Source organism: Gorilla gorilla, chromosome 8 (genome assembly GCF_029281585.2).
Source record: "Gorilla gorilla gorilla isolate KB3781 chromosome 8, NHGRI_mGorGor1-v2.1_pri, whole genome shotgun sequence".
NCBI lineage: Eukaryota > Metazoa > Chordata > Mammalia > Primates > Hominidae > Gorilla > Gorilla gorilla.
The window spans coordinates 81948043-81962810 of record NC_073232.2 but is presented as its reverse complement, the minus strand read 5'-3'; the positions used below and the strand labels follow the sequence as shown (position 1 = coordinate 81962810).

The following is a 14768-nucleotide window of genomic DNA, read 5'->3' as shown; positions in this document are numbered from 1 at the left end:
AACTATGCAAAGACCAATATTTCAATATTGGACATTTTGATGGTCCTTCTATCCCCAATGCTTTATTTTTTTCAACTTTGATGAAAAGATTTGATCTAGATAATGCCAATACTGGTATTGATGTTTGAAAAGCTGGTATTACAAGCACAGTAATTTTCAATATATTTTTTAAAAAATGTAGCCTTAACTCAGATGTTTCTACTTTTGTATCCTGAAACTGTAATGTTTTCTATTTTGAACTTCTGTATTACTTAAAGATTCCAGAAGGTGAATGTTGAAACTCCAATTTCTTTTTTTAGTTCTTCGAAGCTTGATTCAAATTCCACGGTTTACTTCGGGGATCCCAACTTTTACTGATATAACACTTGTGTTTTAACATGAATTACCTTGTTTCCGGTGTTGTCACTTTGAGAATCCTAAGAAAATCAGTAACTCGGACTAGTGAACTGTGTGTGTTTATGTGTGTGTGTGTGTCTGCGTGTGTGCCTGTGTGTGCCTGTTTATGTGTGTGGTACTTTTACCTTGTAAAGATGAGGAAAGGAATTATTGATTTCTTTGTGAATATTTGATAAACACGATTTTTCATGAAACTGTGATTCTGAAGCATTTGGCTTTAGAGTCCTTTTACACTAGTACCACTTATTGCCTAGAAGTAACTAATATTCTAAACTATTTTTTAAAACTATTCTTATGCATGTTTAAACATTTTACAACATGTGTGTGTGGTCATATTTAATATGTACAATTTGTTTCAACTTCTAATGTGTACATGGTTGTAGAGTGTAGTGTTCGGCAACATTCTTTTTTGATCAGCATTATAATTTTTAGAGACATCCATAAAGGACACAATTAATTGTGTTTTTAAATATTAGGTTATTTATAAAATCCCATTGTATGACAGTACCATAGTTAATTGCACAATTTTTATGCCGATAAGTAATAAATAAAACTGAAAACATGCAAATTTGGGAGTCTTTAAAAAGTTAGTTTTATCTGCTGATTTCTTAGTCATTAGAAATTAAAAGTAAAATACTTAAAGTATTTCCTTGGGCAATCATACACTCCACTAAGAATTTGAACTGTGCCCCACAGCTTCTTAGAGCTATGGTGTGGCAACACGTTAGATCTCTGAAACGATCCAGGGTATGCTTCTAAAAATGAGTGAAAATGGTGACTTACCAAAGTGTGGTTTGAGTTTCTTGGACCCTCTGCATGAATTGTGAACATGAGCTATGCTGAGATCACAAGTTAAATTTACTTTTGAAAACCAGGTATACAGTTGATGGATGTCAAATGATAAACGTATGCATAGTGATGAAATGGTCTTTTAAGTTTTAGTTGTGCATGTTTGCTTTCTTTCCTGAACCTGATTCAAATAGTTGTAATTTGTACTTTGTGCTGATAAAGAAAACTGGACGTTATTTTTGGTATAAATTCTTTTTCTGTCTTATGTCCCTGAGAACTCCTCAAGTCTTGAGTGGGCCTTGATTTTATCCTATTTCATGTGGGAACATTAGATTACTTAAGGCATTTATATTTTCCTATACATTTCTGATGTCTCTCCAAGGTGTCAAAAGCTGACTCTGAAGATATTGTTGCATTAGGGAAGAAGTGTGTCATTGTAAATGAAGCAGTTCTTAATTTATATGCAATAAAAGTTTTTTAAGCTTATCTTCCTAAAGCATATACACACGCAAAACACACCCAATACACTGTCATAGCATACTGAAATGTAAAAGGGTTGGACATACAGTTGACTGACATCAAAAAGTTAATATTTCTAAAACATCTTATTCATTGATAAATCATCTTTTTTGAAGACCTGTGTAAGAGAGATTGCTGAGTCAATCAATGAAAGTAATACTACCAAATGAAAAGTAACAAAGAAATGAGAGATGATAGGTAATTACAGTTTTCTGAATGAACAGGAAACCTAGGGCATACTGTGTTTCACAGGAGAATAGGAAGTGACTGCTTTGTGAAGAGATAATTCATACAAGTTAGTCAAATTTCTATTTTTCTGCATTCTAATGAAATAACGTTAGTTGTCAGACTTTTTAGATTTCAATTCTATTGGAATGACTGTGGAAGTAGTCATTGGAATCAACAAAAAGAATACACGGGCCACAGAGGAAAAACCACAGATTCGTGAATGAAAGTAGATTTGTATATGTTTTTAAAATTTTTAGTAGAGAAATGTGCTCATGAATGTATCTGTGATTAACCTTTCATAGATGAGATACTCCCATCAGAATCCAAACAAAAGGACTATGAAGAAAATTCTTGGGATACTGAGGTACCATGTGTTGTTGATTTTTTTAAATATTAGTATTGCATGATATGAAAACATAAAATCAGATGCTTAGACTTTATTTTCTCACCTCTGCATGTGTCACCCCCAAATTATTTTTGATATTTTTCAGTATATGCTTAATGGAGAATCTATGTGCTAAGTAGACTACTGCTTCACAGTGAAATTCTGGGAATTTGTACGATTAATTTAAGAAGCCAAAGTGGTATAGTGTAAAAACTAGGGCTTAGAATTCACTAGAAATTCACATGGGGTCTGGAGTACGTTTGTCTAAAAGCAAAAGAATGACACTGAGTCCAGCTATGGGCAAATATATGATTCTGTCTTATATCTAGAGGTACAAAAGTTCTAATTGTATTCATAGAGAGACACTTTAAACTGCAATATTGTAAAAGTTGGGACCTGAAAAGTTAATGCCTGGGACTTGAACGTGTTGACATATGTTTATTGTTCAGTATAGATCTGAAGGAACATTTCAGCAGAAAGAAAAGCATGAGGAATAGGAAACCTTGTGGGAGTATAATAACAAGCGTATTGGTTGAGTAGTCTTTTGAAAAATGTAAATTATATTTTCACAAATAGAACTCCTTGAGTCCCCTTATGGCAGTCAAGCTGCAGCAGCATGAGCGTCAAATAATAGTGATGTATTTTAAGGTCACAACGGCGGAAAGACATAGAAGGTATCTGACCTCTTAGAAACAAGCAGCTGCTGCCTGGTGGTAACAGCAAAGGGTGGAAGTCAATAGGTAGATTTTATCTGATATTTTATTAGACAAAAAGACTTTAACACTTGTTTGCTTTCATTTAGATGTGACGTAACTTTTTTTCTTACTGCATTTACATTCTATTCAAACACTTTTTCTATCACCAAAATTTTTGTCAAAAACATGCTGCTTATTTTAAGCCCCTGTTTACCGAAAGAAAGCAGCTTTTTCAAATTCTGTACATACATTCTATGACAGACTCTAAAAGTTCTCTTCGTGACATGCATGATTTTTAACACTAAACAGTTCTATGATCGTGAATGTTTTAAATGTTTAATGCTGTATGTGTCCTGGCAAGTAGCAAATGTGCTGTATTTTGTTTGAAATGTCTTATTTATTTTTGATGAGGACTAGAACATAAGGTAGATATTTTTAAGAGAGATAGTTTTTGAAATACGCACGAGTGAATTTTTTTGTGAAGGTGATTTGTTTTTCCTGCTCAGTCACCGAGTTAAATGCACGAGTGAATATTTTTAAGAGAGATAGTTTTTGAAATATGCACGAGTGAATTTTTTTGTGAAGGTGATTTGTTTTTCCTGCTCAGTCACCGAGTTAATGGCCACATGAACGTAAAGATGAGCTTGATGTAGAGAGGGTTATGTGAGGTTTTCTATCAAAATGTGTTGGTTTTCTACATGTATCTGCTCTTAAGTCGAATTGTTTGCAAAGGAGGAAATTGTGTTTTTAAAAAAGAATTTAATTAGGAAATTTTGATACTCTTCATTACTAGGATTTATCCATTGAAATTATTTATTGCTATTACTTTTAACAGAGTCTCCGTGAGACTGTTTCACAGAAGGTTGTGTGTTTACCCAAGGCTACACATCAAAAAGAAATAGATAAAATAAATGGAAAATTAGAAGGTAAGAACCGTTTTATATTTAAAAATCATTTGACCAAATATTTCTCTAAACTGATGAGGAAGGATATCCTCTAGTAGCTGAAGAAAATTACCTCCTAAATGCAAACCATGGAAAGAAAGAGAAGTGCAATGGTCATAAGCTATGTGTCTCATCAGGCGTTGGCAACAGACTATATTGAGAGTGCTGAAGAGGAGCTGAATTATTAGTTTAAATTCAAGATATTGCAAGACCTGAGGAAAATGAGAAAATAAGAAAGAAGAAAGTAGTAATAGAGCAAATGAGGACTGAGAAAGACAGAGCGTACAGAGAGTACATGAAGGAACAAGAAGCAGGTTTATGTAATGGAGGATGATAAAATGAAATGATTGTTTAGGAAAAGATCGGGTATGGTTAGAAATTTGGGAAGAATATAAAGTGACCTTCTAGTACCAAAATTTACCAGAGAATTACAGCAAAAATATTCTGACTCTTAATGTCTTTCTCACTGGTGGGAAGCCATTAGGGATGGAAGCACCTGACCATGGAGAGCTGTGTTCTATTTGCCATAGGTGAGAAGAAGCATATCTGCACGGCCACACATGTATATAATTTGTCATATACACTCCGTATAGACCAGAGGTTTTCAAACTTTAGAAAGTCAGCTGAAAACCTTGTTAACAATGCACAGTGAGATTCAGCCGACTAGGGATTCTGCATTTTCAGTAAGTTCTCAGGCGATGCTGATGCTGGTGGTCCTTGGACCTTGCTCTGGGTAGCAAGAGGAGAGGCCTTTCGTGGGAAAAATGTGGAAGAAGAACAATTGGATAGAAGGTCAGGACAGAAAAGGTCAGGAGAAAGCATTATGGTGCTCTTAACTTTGAGGATGTTTTTAGTCAGGGGAGAAGAAGAAAGGGGCAACGCAATAGCAATTATAGATGGAAGATACTACCACTCAACAAAGGAAAAGGAAAGAGTGGGAAAAAATAATTTTAACAGGTGTCGAATGGGAAGAATCAAGAGCACAAGTCTAGTGATTATTTTTGCTAAACAGAGAGATTGTGAGGCAGGAAGCAGGGGACCAGAGAGAAGCCAGCTAGATGATTTTGGATTTTCTATGAAGGAAAATGGAGTGAGCTCACTTCGGAAGCATTTAGAAAAGTTTTACTGCAGAATGTTAGAGTGTGGGTGCTCTGGAGACTACTGGAATCATGAGGATTACTGGAACTGGACTAAACCTCAGTGACTCATTAATATTCTTTATTACTATGAGGCATGAGTATATAGATATATATAGATGTATGTATGTATGTATGTATGTATGTATGTTTTTGACGTTCACAATTTGAATAAGATATAGTTGAATGTAAGAACCTTGGCTTTATTTTTAAGGAAGCAAATTGAGTTGGTAAAATTGCCATTTTATAAAACCTCAGTAGTAAATAACATGATACACGAAACCAGACTAATTTTGAAAACCATAAAACTCTGAATTTATGACTTGAATACCTAAATTGTTTTTATTCGTAGGTATTTTACTGATTTTTACATAGAAAATGTTATTAATATTTAAAAGTCTGTTGTAAGTAAATTTAAATGAAATACATCAATATTGAAAGCTTATTAAATTTGCTATTCCTGATGAGATTTGTACGTCTTCCTGCATGAGTGGATTAAGAGATATTGAGATGACTAAGCTAGAAATTACAAAAATGTTGGCATACTATTCCAGTATATGGGTATGAAAATCAATGAATATTTATATTTAATATGATGCTCTAAGTATATATCCAAGCTGATCAATTCATAACAGTTTTTCTGATGAGATGTCAATTCTACATTCAGCTGAACTCTCATCCGAACTGTGTGGCTTCTCAATGACAGGACATATTAAAGAACATGGTGAATGTTTCTAATGCAATGATATAAATTATTATAATGTGTTGCATTAAAGACACATGGTGTAGCATTCTACGTTCAGCTTTTGCATTTATTTTCTCAGTGTCATGATTTGCTCCTGTGATTCCAGATCAGTTTTCTCCTTATCAGTCAGCATATACATATTGGTATTAACACTCTGAAGATATTGTTGCATTAGGGAAGAAGTGTGTCATTGTAAATGAAGCAGTTCTTAATTTATATGCAATAAAAGTTTTTTAAGCTTATCTTCCTAAAGCATATACACACGCAAAACACACCCAATACACTGTCATAGCATACTGAAATGTAAAAGGGTTGGACATACAGTTGACTGACATCAAAAAGTTAATATTTCTAAAACATCTTATTCATTGATAAATCATCTTTTTTGAAGACCTGTGTAAGAGAGATTGCTGAGTCAATCAATGAAAGTAATACTACCAAATAAAAAGTAACAAAGAAATGAGAGATGATAGGTAATTACAGTTTTCTGAATGAACAGGAAACCTAGGGCATACTGTGTTTCACAGGAGAATAGGATGTGACTGCTTTGTGAAGAGATAATTCATACAAGTTAGTCAAATTTCTATTTTTCTGCATTCTAATGAAATAACGTTAATTGTCAGACTTTTTAGATTTCAATTCTATTGGAATGACTGTAGAAGTAGTCATTGGAATCAACAAAAAGAATATACGGGCCACAGAGGAAAAACCACAGATTCGTGAATGAAAGTAGATTTGTATATGTTTTTAAAATTTTTAGTAGAGAAATGTGCTCATGAATGTATCTGTGATTAACCTTTTACAGATGAGATACTCCCATCAGAATCCAAACAAAAGGACTATGAAGAAAATTCTTGGGATACTGAGGTACCATGTGTTGTTGATTTTTTTAAATATTAGTATTGCATGATATGAAAACATAAAATCGGATGCTTAGACTTTATTTTCTCACCTCTGCATGTGTCACCCCCAAATTATTTTTGATATTTTTCAGTATATGCTTAATGGAGAATCTATGGGCTAAGTAGATTACCGCTTCACAGTGAAATTCTGGGAATTTGTACGATTAATTTAAGAAGCCAAAGTGGTATAGTGTAAAAACTAGGACTTAGAATTCACTAGAAATTCACATGGGGTCTGGAGTACGTTTGTCTAAAAGCAAAAGAATGACACTGAGTCCAGCTATGGGCAAATATATGATTCTGTCTTATATCTAGAGGTACAAAAGTTCTAATTGTATTCATAGAGAGACACTTTAAACTGCAATATTGTAAAAGTTGGGACCTGAAAAGTTAATGCCTGGGACTTGAACGTGTTGACATATGTTTATTGTTCAGTATAGATCTGAAGGAACATTTCAGCAGAAAGAAAAGCATGAGGAATAGGAAACCTTGTGGGAGTATAATAACAAGCGTATTGGTTGAGTAGTCTTTTGAAAAATGTAAATTATATTTTCACAAATAGAACTCCTTGAGTCCCCTTATGGCAGTCAAGCTGCAGCAGCATGAGCGTCAAATAATAGTGATGTATTTTAAGGTCGCAACGGCGGAAAGACATAGAAAGTATCTGACCTCTTAGAAACAAGCAGCTGCTGCCTGGTGGTAACAGCAAAGGGTGGAAGTTAATAGGTAGATTTTATCTGATATTTTATTAGACAAAAAGACTTTAACACTTGTTTGCTTTCATTTAGATGTGACGTAACTTTTTTTCTTACTGCATTTACATTCTATTCAAACACTTTTTCTATCACCAAAATTTTTGTCAAAAACATGCTGCTTATTTTAAGCCCCTGTTTACCGAAAGAAAGCAGCTTTTTCAAATTCTGTACATACATTCTATGACAGACTCTAAAAGTTCTCTTCGTGACATGCATGATTTTTAACACTAAACAGTTCTATGATCGTGAATGTTTTAAATGTTTAATGCTGTATGTGTCCTGGCAAGTAGCAAATGTGCTGTATTTTGTTTGAAATGTCTTATTTATTTTTGATGAGGACTAGAACATAAGGTAGATATTTTTAAGAGAGATAGTTTTTGAAATACGCACGAGTGAATTTTTTTGTGAAGGTGATTTGTTTTTCCTGCTCAGTCACCGAGTTAAATGCACGAGTGAATATTTTTAAGAGAGATAGTTTTTGAAATATGCACGAGTGAATTTTTTTGTGAAGGTGATTTGTTTTTCCTGCTCAGTCACCGAGTTAATGGCCACATGAACGTAAAGATGAGCTTGATGTAGAGAGGGTTATGTGAGGTTTTCTATCAAAATGTGTTGGTTTTCTACATGTATCTGCTCTTAAGTCGAATTGTTTGCAAAGGAGGAAATTGTGTTTTTAAAAAAGAATTTAATTAGGAAATTTTGATACTCTTCATTACTAGGATTTATCCATTGAAATTATTTATTGCTATTACTTTTAACAGAGTCTCCGTGAGACTGTTTCACAGAAGGTTGTGTGTTTACCCAAGGCTACACATCAAAAAGAAATAGATAAAATAAATGGAAAATTAGAAGGTAAGAACCGTTTTATATTTAAAAATCATTTGACCAAATATTTCTCTAAACTGATGAGGAAGGATATCCTCTAGTAGCTGAAGAAAATTACCTCCTAAATGCAAACCATGGAAAGAAAGAGAAGTGCAATGGTCATAAGCTATGTGTCTCATCAGGCGTTGGCAACAGACTATATTGAGAGTGCTGAAGAGGAGCTGAATTATTAGTTTAAATTCAAGATATTGCAAGACCTGAGGAAAATGAGAAAATAAGAAAGAAGAAAGTAGTAATAGAGCAAATGAGGACTGAGAAAGACAGAGCGTACAGAGAGTACATGAAGGAACAAGAAGCAGGTTTATGTAATGGAGGATGATAAAATGAAATGATTGTTTAGGAAAAGATTGGGTATGGTTAGAAATTTGGGAAGAATATAAAGTGACCTTCTACTACCAAAATTTACCAGAGAATTACAGCAAAAATATTCTGACTCTTAATGTCTTTCTCACTGGTGGGAAGCCATTAGGGATGGAAGCACCTGACCATGGAGAGCTGTGTTCTATTTGCAATAGGTGAGAAGAAGCATATCTGCACGGCCACACATGTATATAATTTGTCATATACACTCCGTATAGACCAGAGGTTTTCAAACTTTAGAAAGTCAGCTGAGAACCTTGTTAACAATGCACAGTGAGATTCAGCCGACTAGGGATTCTGCATTTTCAGTAAGTTCTCAGGCGATGCTGATGCTGGTGGTCCTTGGACCTTGCTCTGGGTAGCAAGAGGAGAGGCCTTTCGTGGGAAAAATGTGGAAGAAGAACAATTGGATAGAAGGTCAGGACAGAAAAGGTCAGGAGAAAGCATTATGGTGCTCTTAACTTTGAGGATGTTTTTAGTCAGGGGAGAAGAAGAAAGGGGCAACGCAATAGCAATTATAGATGGAAGATACTACCACTCAACAAAGGAAAAGGAAAGAGTGGGAAAAAATAATTTTAACAGGTGTCGAATGGGAAGAATCAAGAGCACAAGTCTAGTGATTATTTTTGCTAAACAGAGAGATTGTGAGGCAGGAAGCAGGGGACCAGAGAGAAGCCGGCTAGATGATTTTGGATTTTCTATGAAGGAAAATGGAGTGAGCTCACTTCGGAAGCATTTAGAAAAGTTTTACTGCAGAATGTTAGAGTGTGGGTGCTCTGGAGACTACTGGAATCATGAGGATTACTGGAACTGGACTAAACCTCAGTGACTCATTAATATTCTTTATTACTATGAGGCATGAGTATATAGATATATATAGATGTATGTATGTATGTATGTATGTATGTTTTTGACGTTCACAATTTGAATAAGATATAGTTGAATGTAAGAACCTTGGCTTTATTTTTAAGGAAGCAAATTGAGTTGGTAAAATTGCCATTTTATAAAACCTCAGTAGTAAATAACATGATACACGAAACCAGACTAATTTTGAAAACCATAAAACTCTGAATTTATGACTTGAATACCTAAATTGTTTTTATTCGTAGGTATTTTACTGATTTTTACATAGAAAATGTTATTAATATTTAAAAGTCTGTTGTAAGTAAATTTAAATGAAATACATCAATATTGAAAGCTTATTAAATTTGCTATTCCTGATGAGATTTGTACGTCTTCCTGCATGAGTGGATTAAGAGATATTGAGATGACTAAGCTAGAAATTACAAAAATGTTGGCATACTATTCCAGTATATGGGTATGAAAATCAATGAATATTTATATTTAATATGATGCTCTAAGTATATATCCAAGCTGATCAATTCATAACAGTTTTTCTGATGAGATGTCAATTCTACATTCAGCTGAACTCTCATCCGAACTGTGTGGCTTCTCAATGACAGGACATATTAAAGAACATGGTGAATGTTTCTAATGCAATGATATAAATTATTATAATGTGTTGCATTAAAGACACATGGTGTAGCATTCTACGTTCAGCTTTTGCATTTATTTTCTCAGTGTCATGATTTGCTCCTGTGATTCCAGATCAGTTTTCTCCTTATCAGTCAGCATATACATATTGGTATTAACACTCTGAAGATATTGTTGCATTAGGGAAGAAGTGTGTCATTGTAAATGAAGCAGTTCTTAATTTATATGCAATAAAAGTTTTTTAAGCTTATCTTCCTAAAGCATATACACACGCAAAACACACCCAATACACTGTCATAGCATACTGAAATGTAAAAGGGTTGGACATACAGTTGACTGACATCAAAAAGTTAATATTTCTAAAACATCTTATTCATTGATAAATCATCTTTTTTGAAGACCTGTGTAAGAGAGATTGCTGAGTCAATCAATGAAAGTAATACTACCAAATAAAAAGTAACAAAGAAATGAGAGATGATAGGTAATTACAGTTTTCTGAATGAACAGGAAACCTAGGGCATACTGTGTTTCACAGGAGAATAGGATGTGACTGCTTTGTGAAGAGATAATTCATACAAGTTAGTCAAATTTCTATTTTTCTGCATTCTAATGAAATAACGTTAATTGTCAGACTTTTTAGATTTCAATTCTATTGGAATGACTGTAGAAGTAGTCATTGGAATCAACAAAAAGAATACACGGGCCACAGAGGAAAAACCACAGATTCGTGAATGAAAGTAGATTTGTATATGTTTTTAAAATTTTTAGTAGAGAAATGTGCTCATGAATGTATCTGTGATTAACCTTTTACAGATGAGATACTCCCATCAGAATCCAAACAAAAGGACTATGAAGAAAATTCTTGGGATACTGAGGTACCATGTGTTGTTGATTTTTTTAAATATTAGTATTGCATGATATGAAAACATAAAATCGGATGCTTAGACTTTATTTTCTCACCTCTGCATGTGTCACCCCCAAATTATTTTTGATATTTTTCAGTATATGCTTAATGGAGAATCTATGGGCTAAGTAGATTACCGCTTCACAGTGAAATTCTGGGAATTTGTACGATTAATTTAAGAAGCCAAAGTGGTATAGTGTAAAAACTAGGACTTAGAATTCACTAGAAATTCACATGGGGTCTGGAGTACGTTTGTCTAAAAGCAAAAGAATGACACTGAGTCCAGCTATGGGCAAATATATGATTCTGTCTTATATCTAGAGGTACAAAAGTTCTAATTGTATTCATAGAGAGACACTTTAAACTGCAATATTGTAAAAGTTGGGACCTGAAAAGTTAATGCCTGGGACTTGAACGTGTTGACATATGTTTATTGTTCAGTATAGATCTGAAGGAACATTTCAGCAGAAAGAAAAGCATGAGGAATAGGAAACCTTGTGGGAGTATAATAACAAGCGTATTGGTTGAGTAGTCTTTTGAAAAATGTAAATTATATTTTCACAAATAGAACTCCTTGAGTCCCCTTATGGCAGTCAAGCTGCAGCAGCATGAGCGTCAAATAATAGTGATGTATTTTAAGGTCGCAACGGCGGAAAGACATAGAAAGTATCTGACCTCTTAGAAACAAGCAGCTGCTGCCTGGTGGTAACAGCAAAGGGTGGAAGTTAATAGGTAGATTTTATCTGATATTTTATTAGACAAAAAGACTTTAACACTTGTTTGCTTTCATTTAGATGTGACGTAACTTTTTTTCTTACTGCATTTACATTCTATTCAAACACTTTTTCTATCACCAAAATTTTTGTCAAAAACATGCTGCTTATTTTAAGCCCCTGTTTACCGAAAGAAAGCAGCTTTTTCAAATTCTGTACATACATTCTATGACAGACTCTAAAAGTTCTCTTCGTGACATGCATGATTTTTAACACTAAACAGTTCTATGATCGTGAATGTTTTAAATGTTTAATGCTGTATGTGTCCTGGCAAGTAGCAAATGTGCTGTATTTTGTTTGAAATGTCTTATTTATTTTTGATGAGGACTAGAACATAAGGTAGATATTTTTAAGAGAGATAGTTTTTGAAATACGCACGAGTGAATTTTTTTGTGAAGGTGATTTGTTTTTCCTGCTCAGTCACCGAGTTAAATGCACGAGTGAATATTTTTAAGAGAGATAGTTTTTGAAATATGCACGAGTGAATTTTTTTGTGAAGGTGATTTGTTTTTCCTGCTCAGTCACCGAGTTAATGGCCACATGAACGTAAAGATGAGCTTGATGTAGAGAGGGTTATGTGAGGTTTTCTATCAAAATGTGTTGGTTTTCTACATGTATCTGCTCTTAAGTCGAATTGTTTGCAAAGGAGGAAATTGTGTTTTTAAAAAAGAATTTAATTAGGAAATTTTGATACTCTTCATTACTAGGATTTATCCATTGAAATTATTTATTGCTATTACTTTTAACAGAGTCTCCGTGAGACTGTTTCACAGAAGGTTGTGTGTTTACCCAAGGCTACACATCAAAAAGAAATAGATAAAATAAATGGAAAATTAGAAGGTAAGAACCGTTTTATATTTAAAAATCATTTGACCAAATATTTCTCTAAACTGATGAGGAAGGATATCCTCTAGTAGCTGAAGAAAATTACCTCCTAAATGCAAACCATGGAAAGAAAGAGAAGTGCAATGGTCATAAGCTATGTGTCTCATCAGGCGTTGGCAACAGACTATATTGAGAGTGCTGAAGAGGAGCTGAATTATTAGTTTAAATTCAAGATATTGCAAGACCTGAGGAAAATGAGAAAATAAGAAAGAAGAAAGTAGTAATAGAGCAAATGAGGACTGAGAAAGACAGAGCGTACAGAGAGTACATGAAGGAACAAGAAGCAGGTTTATGTAATGGAGGATGATAAAATGAAATGATTGTTGAGGAAAAGATCGGGTATGGTTAGAAATTTGGGAAGAATATAAAGTGACCTTCTAGTACCAAAATTTACCAGAGAATTACAGCAAAAATATTCTGACTCTTAATGTCTTTCTCACTGGTGGGAAGCCATTAGGGATGGAAGCACCTGACCATGGAGAGCTGTGTTCTATTTGCCATAGGTGAGAAGAAGCATATCTGCACGGCCACACATGTATATAATTTGTCATATACACTCCGTATAGACCAGAGGTTTTCAAACTTTAGAAAGTCAGCTGAAAACCTTGTTAACAATGCACAGTGAGATTCAGCCGACTAGGGATTCTGCATTTTCAGTAAGTTCTCAGGCGATGCTGATGCTGGTGGTCCTTGGACCTTGCTCTGGGTAGCAAGAGGAGAGGCCTTTCGTGGGAAAAATGTGGAAGAAGAACAATTGGATAGAAGGTCAGGACAGAAAAGGTCAGGAGAAAGCATTATGGTGCTCTTAACTTTGAGGATGTTTTTAGTCAGGGGAGAAGAAGAAAGGGGCAACGCAATAGCAATTATAGATGGAAGATACTACCACTCAACAAAGGAAAAGGAAAGAGTGGGAAAAAATAATTTTAACAGGTGTCGAATGGGAAGAATCAAGAGCACAAGTCTAGTGATTATTTTTGCTAAACAGAGAGATTGTGAGGCAGGAAGCAGGGGACCAGAGAGAAGCCAGCTAGATGATTTTGGATTTTCTATGAAGGAAAATGGAGTGAGCTCACTTCGGAAGCATTTAGAAAAGTTTTACTGCAGAATGTTAGAGTGTGGGTGCTCTGGAGACTACTGGAATCATGAGGATTACTGGAACTGGACTAAACCTCAGTGACTCATTAATATTCTTTATTACTATGAGGCATGAGTATATAGATATATATAGATGTATGTATGTATGTATGTATGTATGTATGTATGTATGTTTTTGACGTTCACAATTTGAATAAGATATAGTTGAATGTAAGAACCTTGGCTTTATTTTTAAGGAAGCAAATTGAGTTGGTAAAATTGCCATTTTATAAAGCCTCAGTAGTAAATAACATGATACACGAAACCAGACTAATTTTGAAAACCATAAAACTCTGAATTTATGACTTGAATACCTAAATTGTTTTTATTCGTAGGTATTTTACTGATTTTTACATAGAAAATGTTATTAATATTTAAAAGTCTGTTGTAAGTAAATTTAAATGAAATACATCAATATTGAAAGCTTATTAAATTTGCTATTCCTGATGAGATTTGTACGTCTTCCTGCATGAGTGGATTAAGAGATATTGAGATGACTAAGCTAGAAATTACAAAAATGTTGGCATACTATTCCAGTATATGGGTATGAAAATCAATGAATATTTATATTTAATATGATGCTCTAAGTATATATCCAAGCTGATCAATTCATAACAGTTTTTCTGATGAGATGTCAATTCTACATTCAGCTGAACTCTCATCCGAACTGTGTGGCTTCTCAATGACAGGACATATTAAAGAACATGGTGAATGTTTCTAATGCAATGATATAAATTATTATAATGTGTTGCATTAAAGACACATGGTGTAGCATTCTACGTTCAGCTTTTGCATTTATTTTCTCAGTGTCATGATTTGCTCCTGTGATTCCAGATCAG

At 34.0% G+C, this 14768-nt stretch overlaps 1 protein-coding gene across 1 annotated transcript in view; it reads left to right on the top strand.

Moving 5' to 3' along the window:
- The window catches only part of ANKRD30A (ankyrin repeat domain 30A), a 147350-nt gene that overhangs the window by 37261 nt on the left and 95321 nt on the right, over positions 1-14768 (top strand). Inside the window, exons 18-23 of the mRNA XM_063709690.1 lie at positions 2235-2296; positions 3848-3938; positions 6643-6704; positions 8256-8346; positions 11047-11108; positions 12660-12750. Of these exons, the coding sequence (XP_063565760.1) occupies positions 2235-2296; positions 3848-3938; positions 6643-6704; positions 8256-8346; positions 11047-11108; positions 12660-12750 (459 nt within the window). The remainder of the gene's footprint in view (positions 1-2234; positions 2297-3847; positions 3939-6642; positions 6705-8255; positions 8347-11046; positions 11109-12659; positions 12751-14768) is intronic.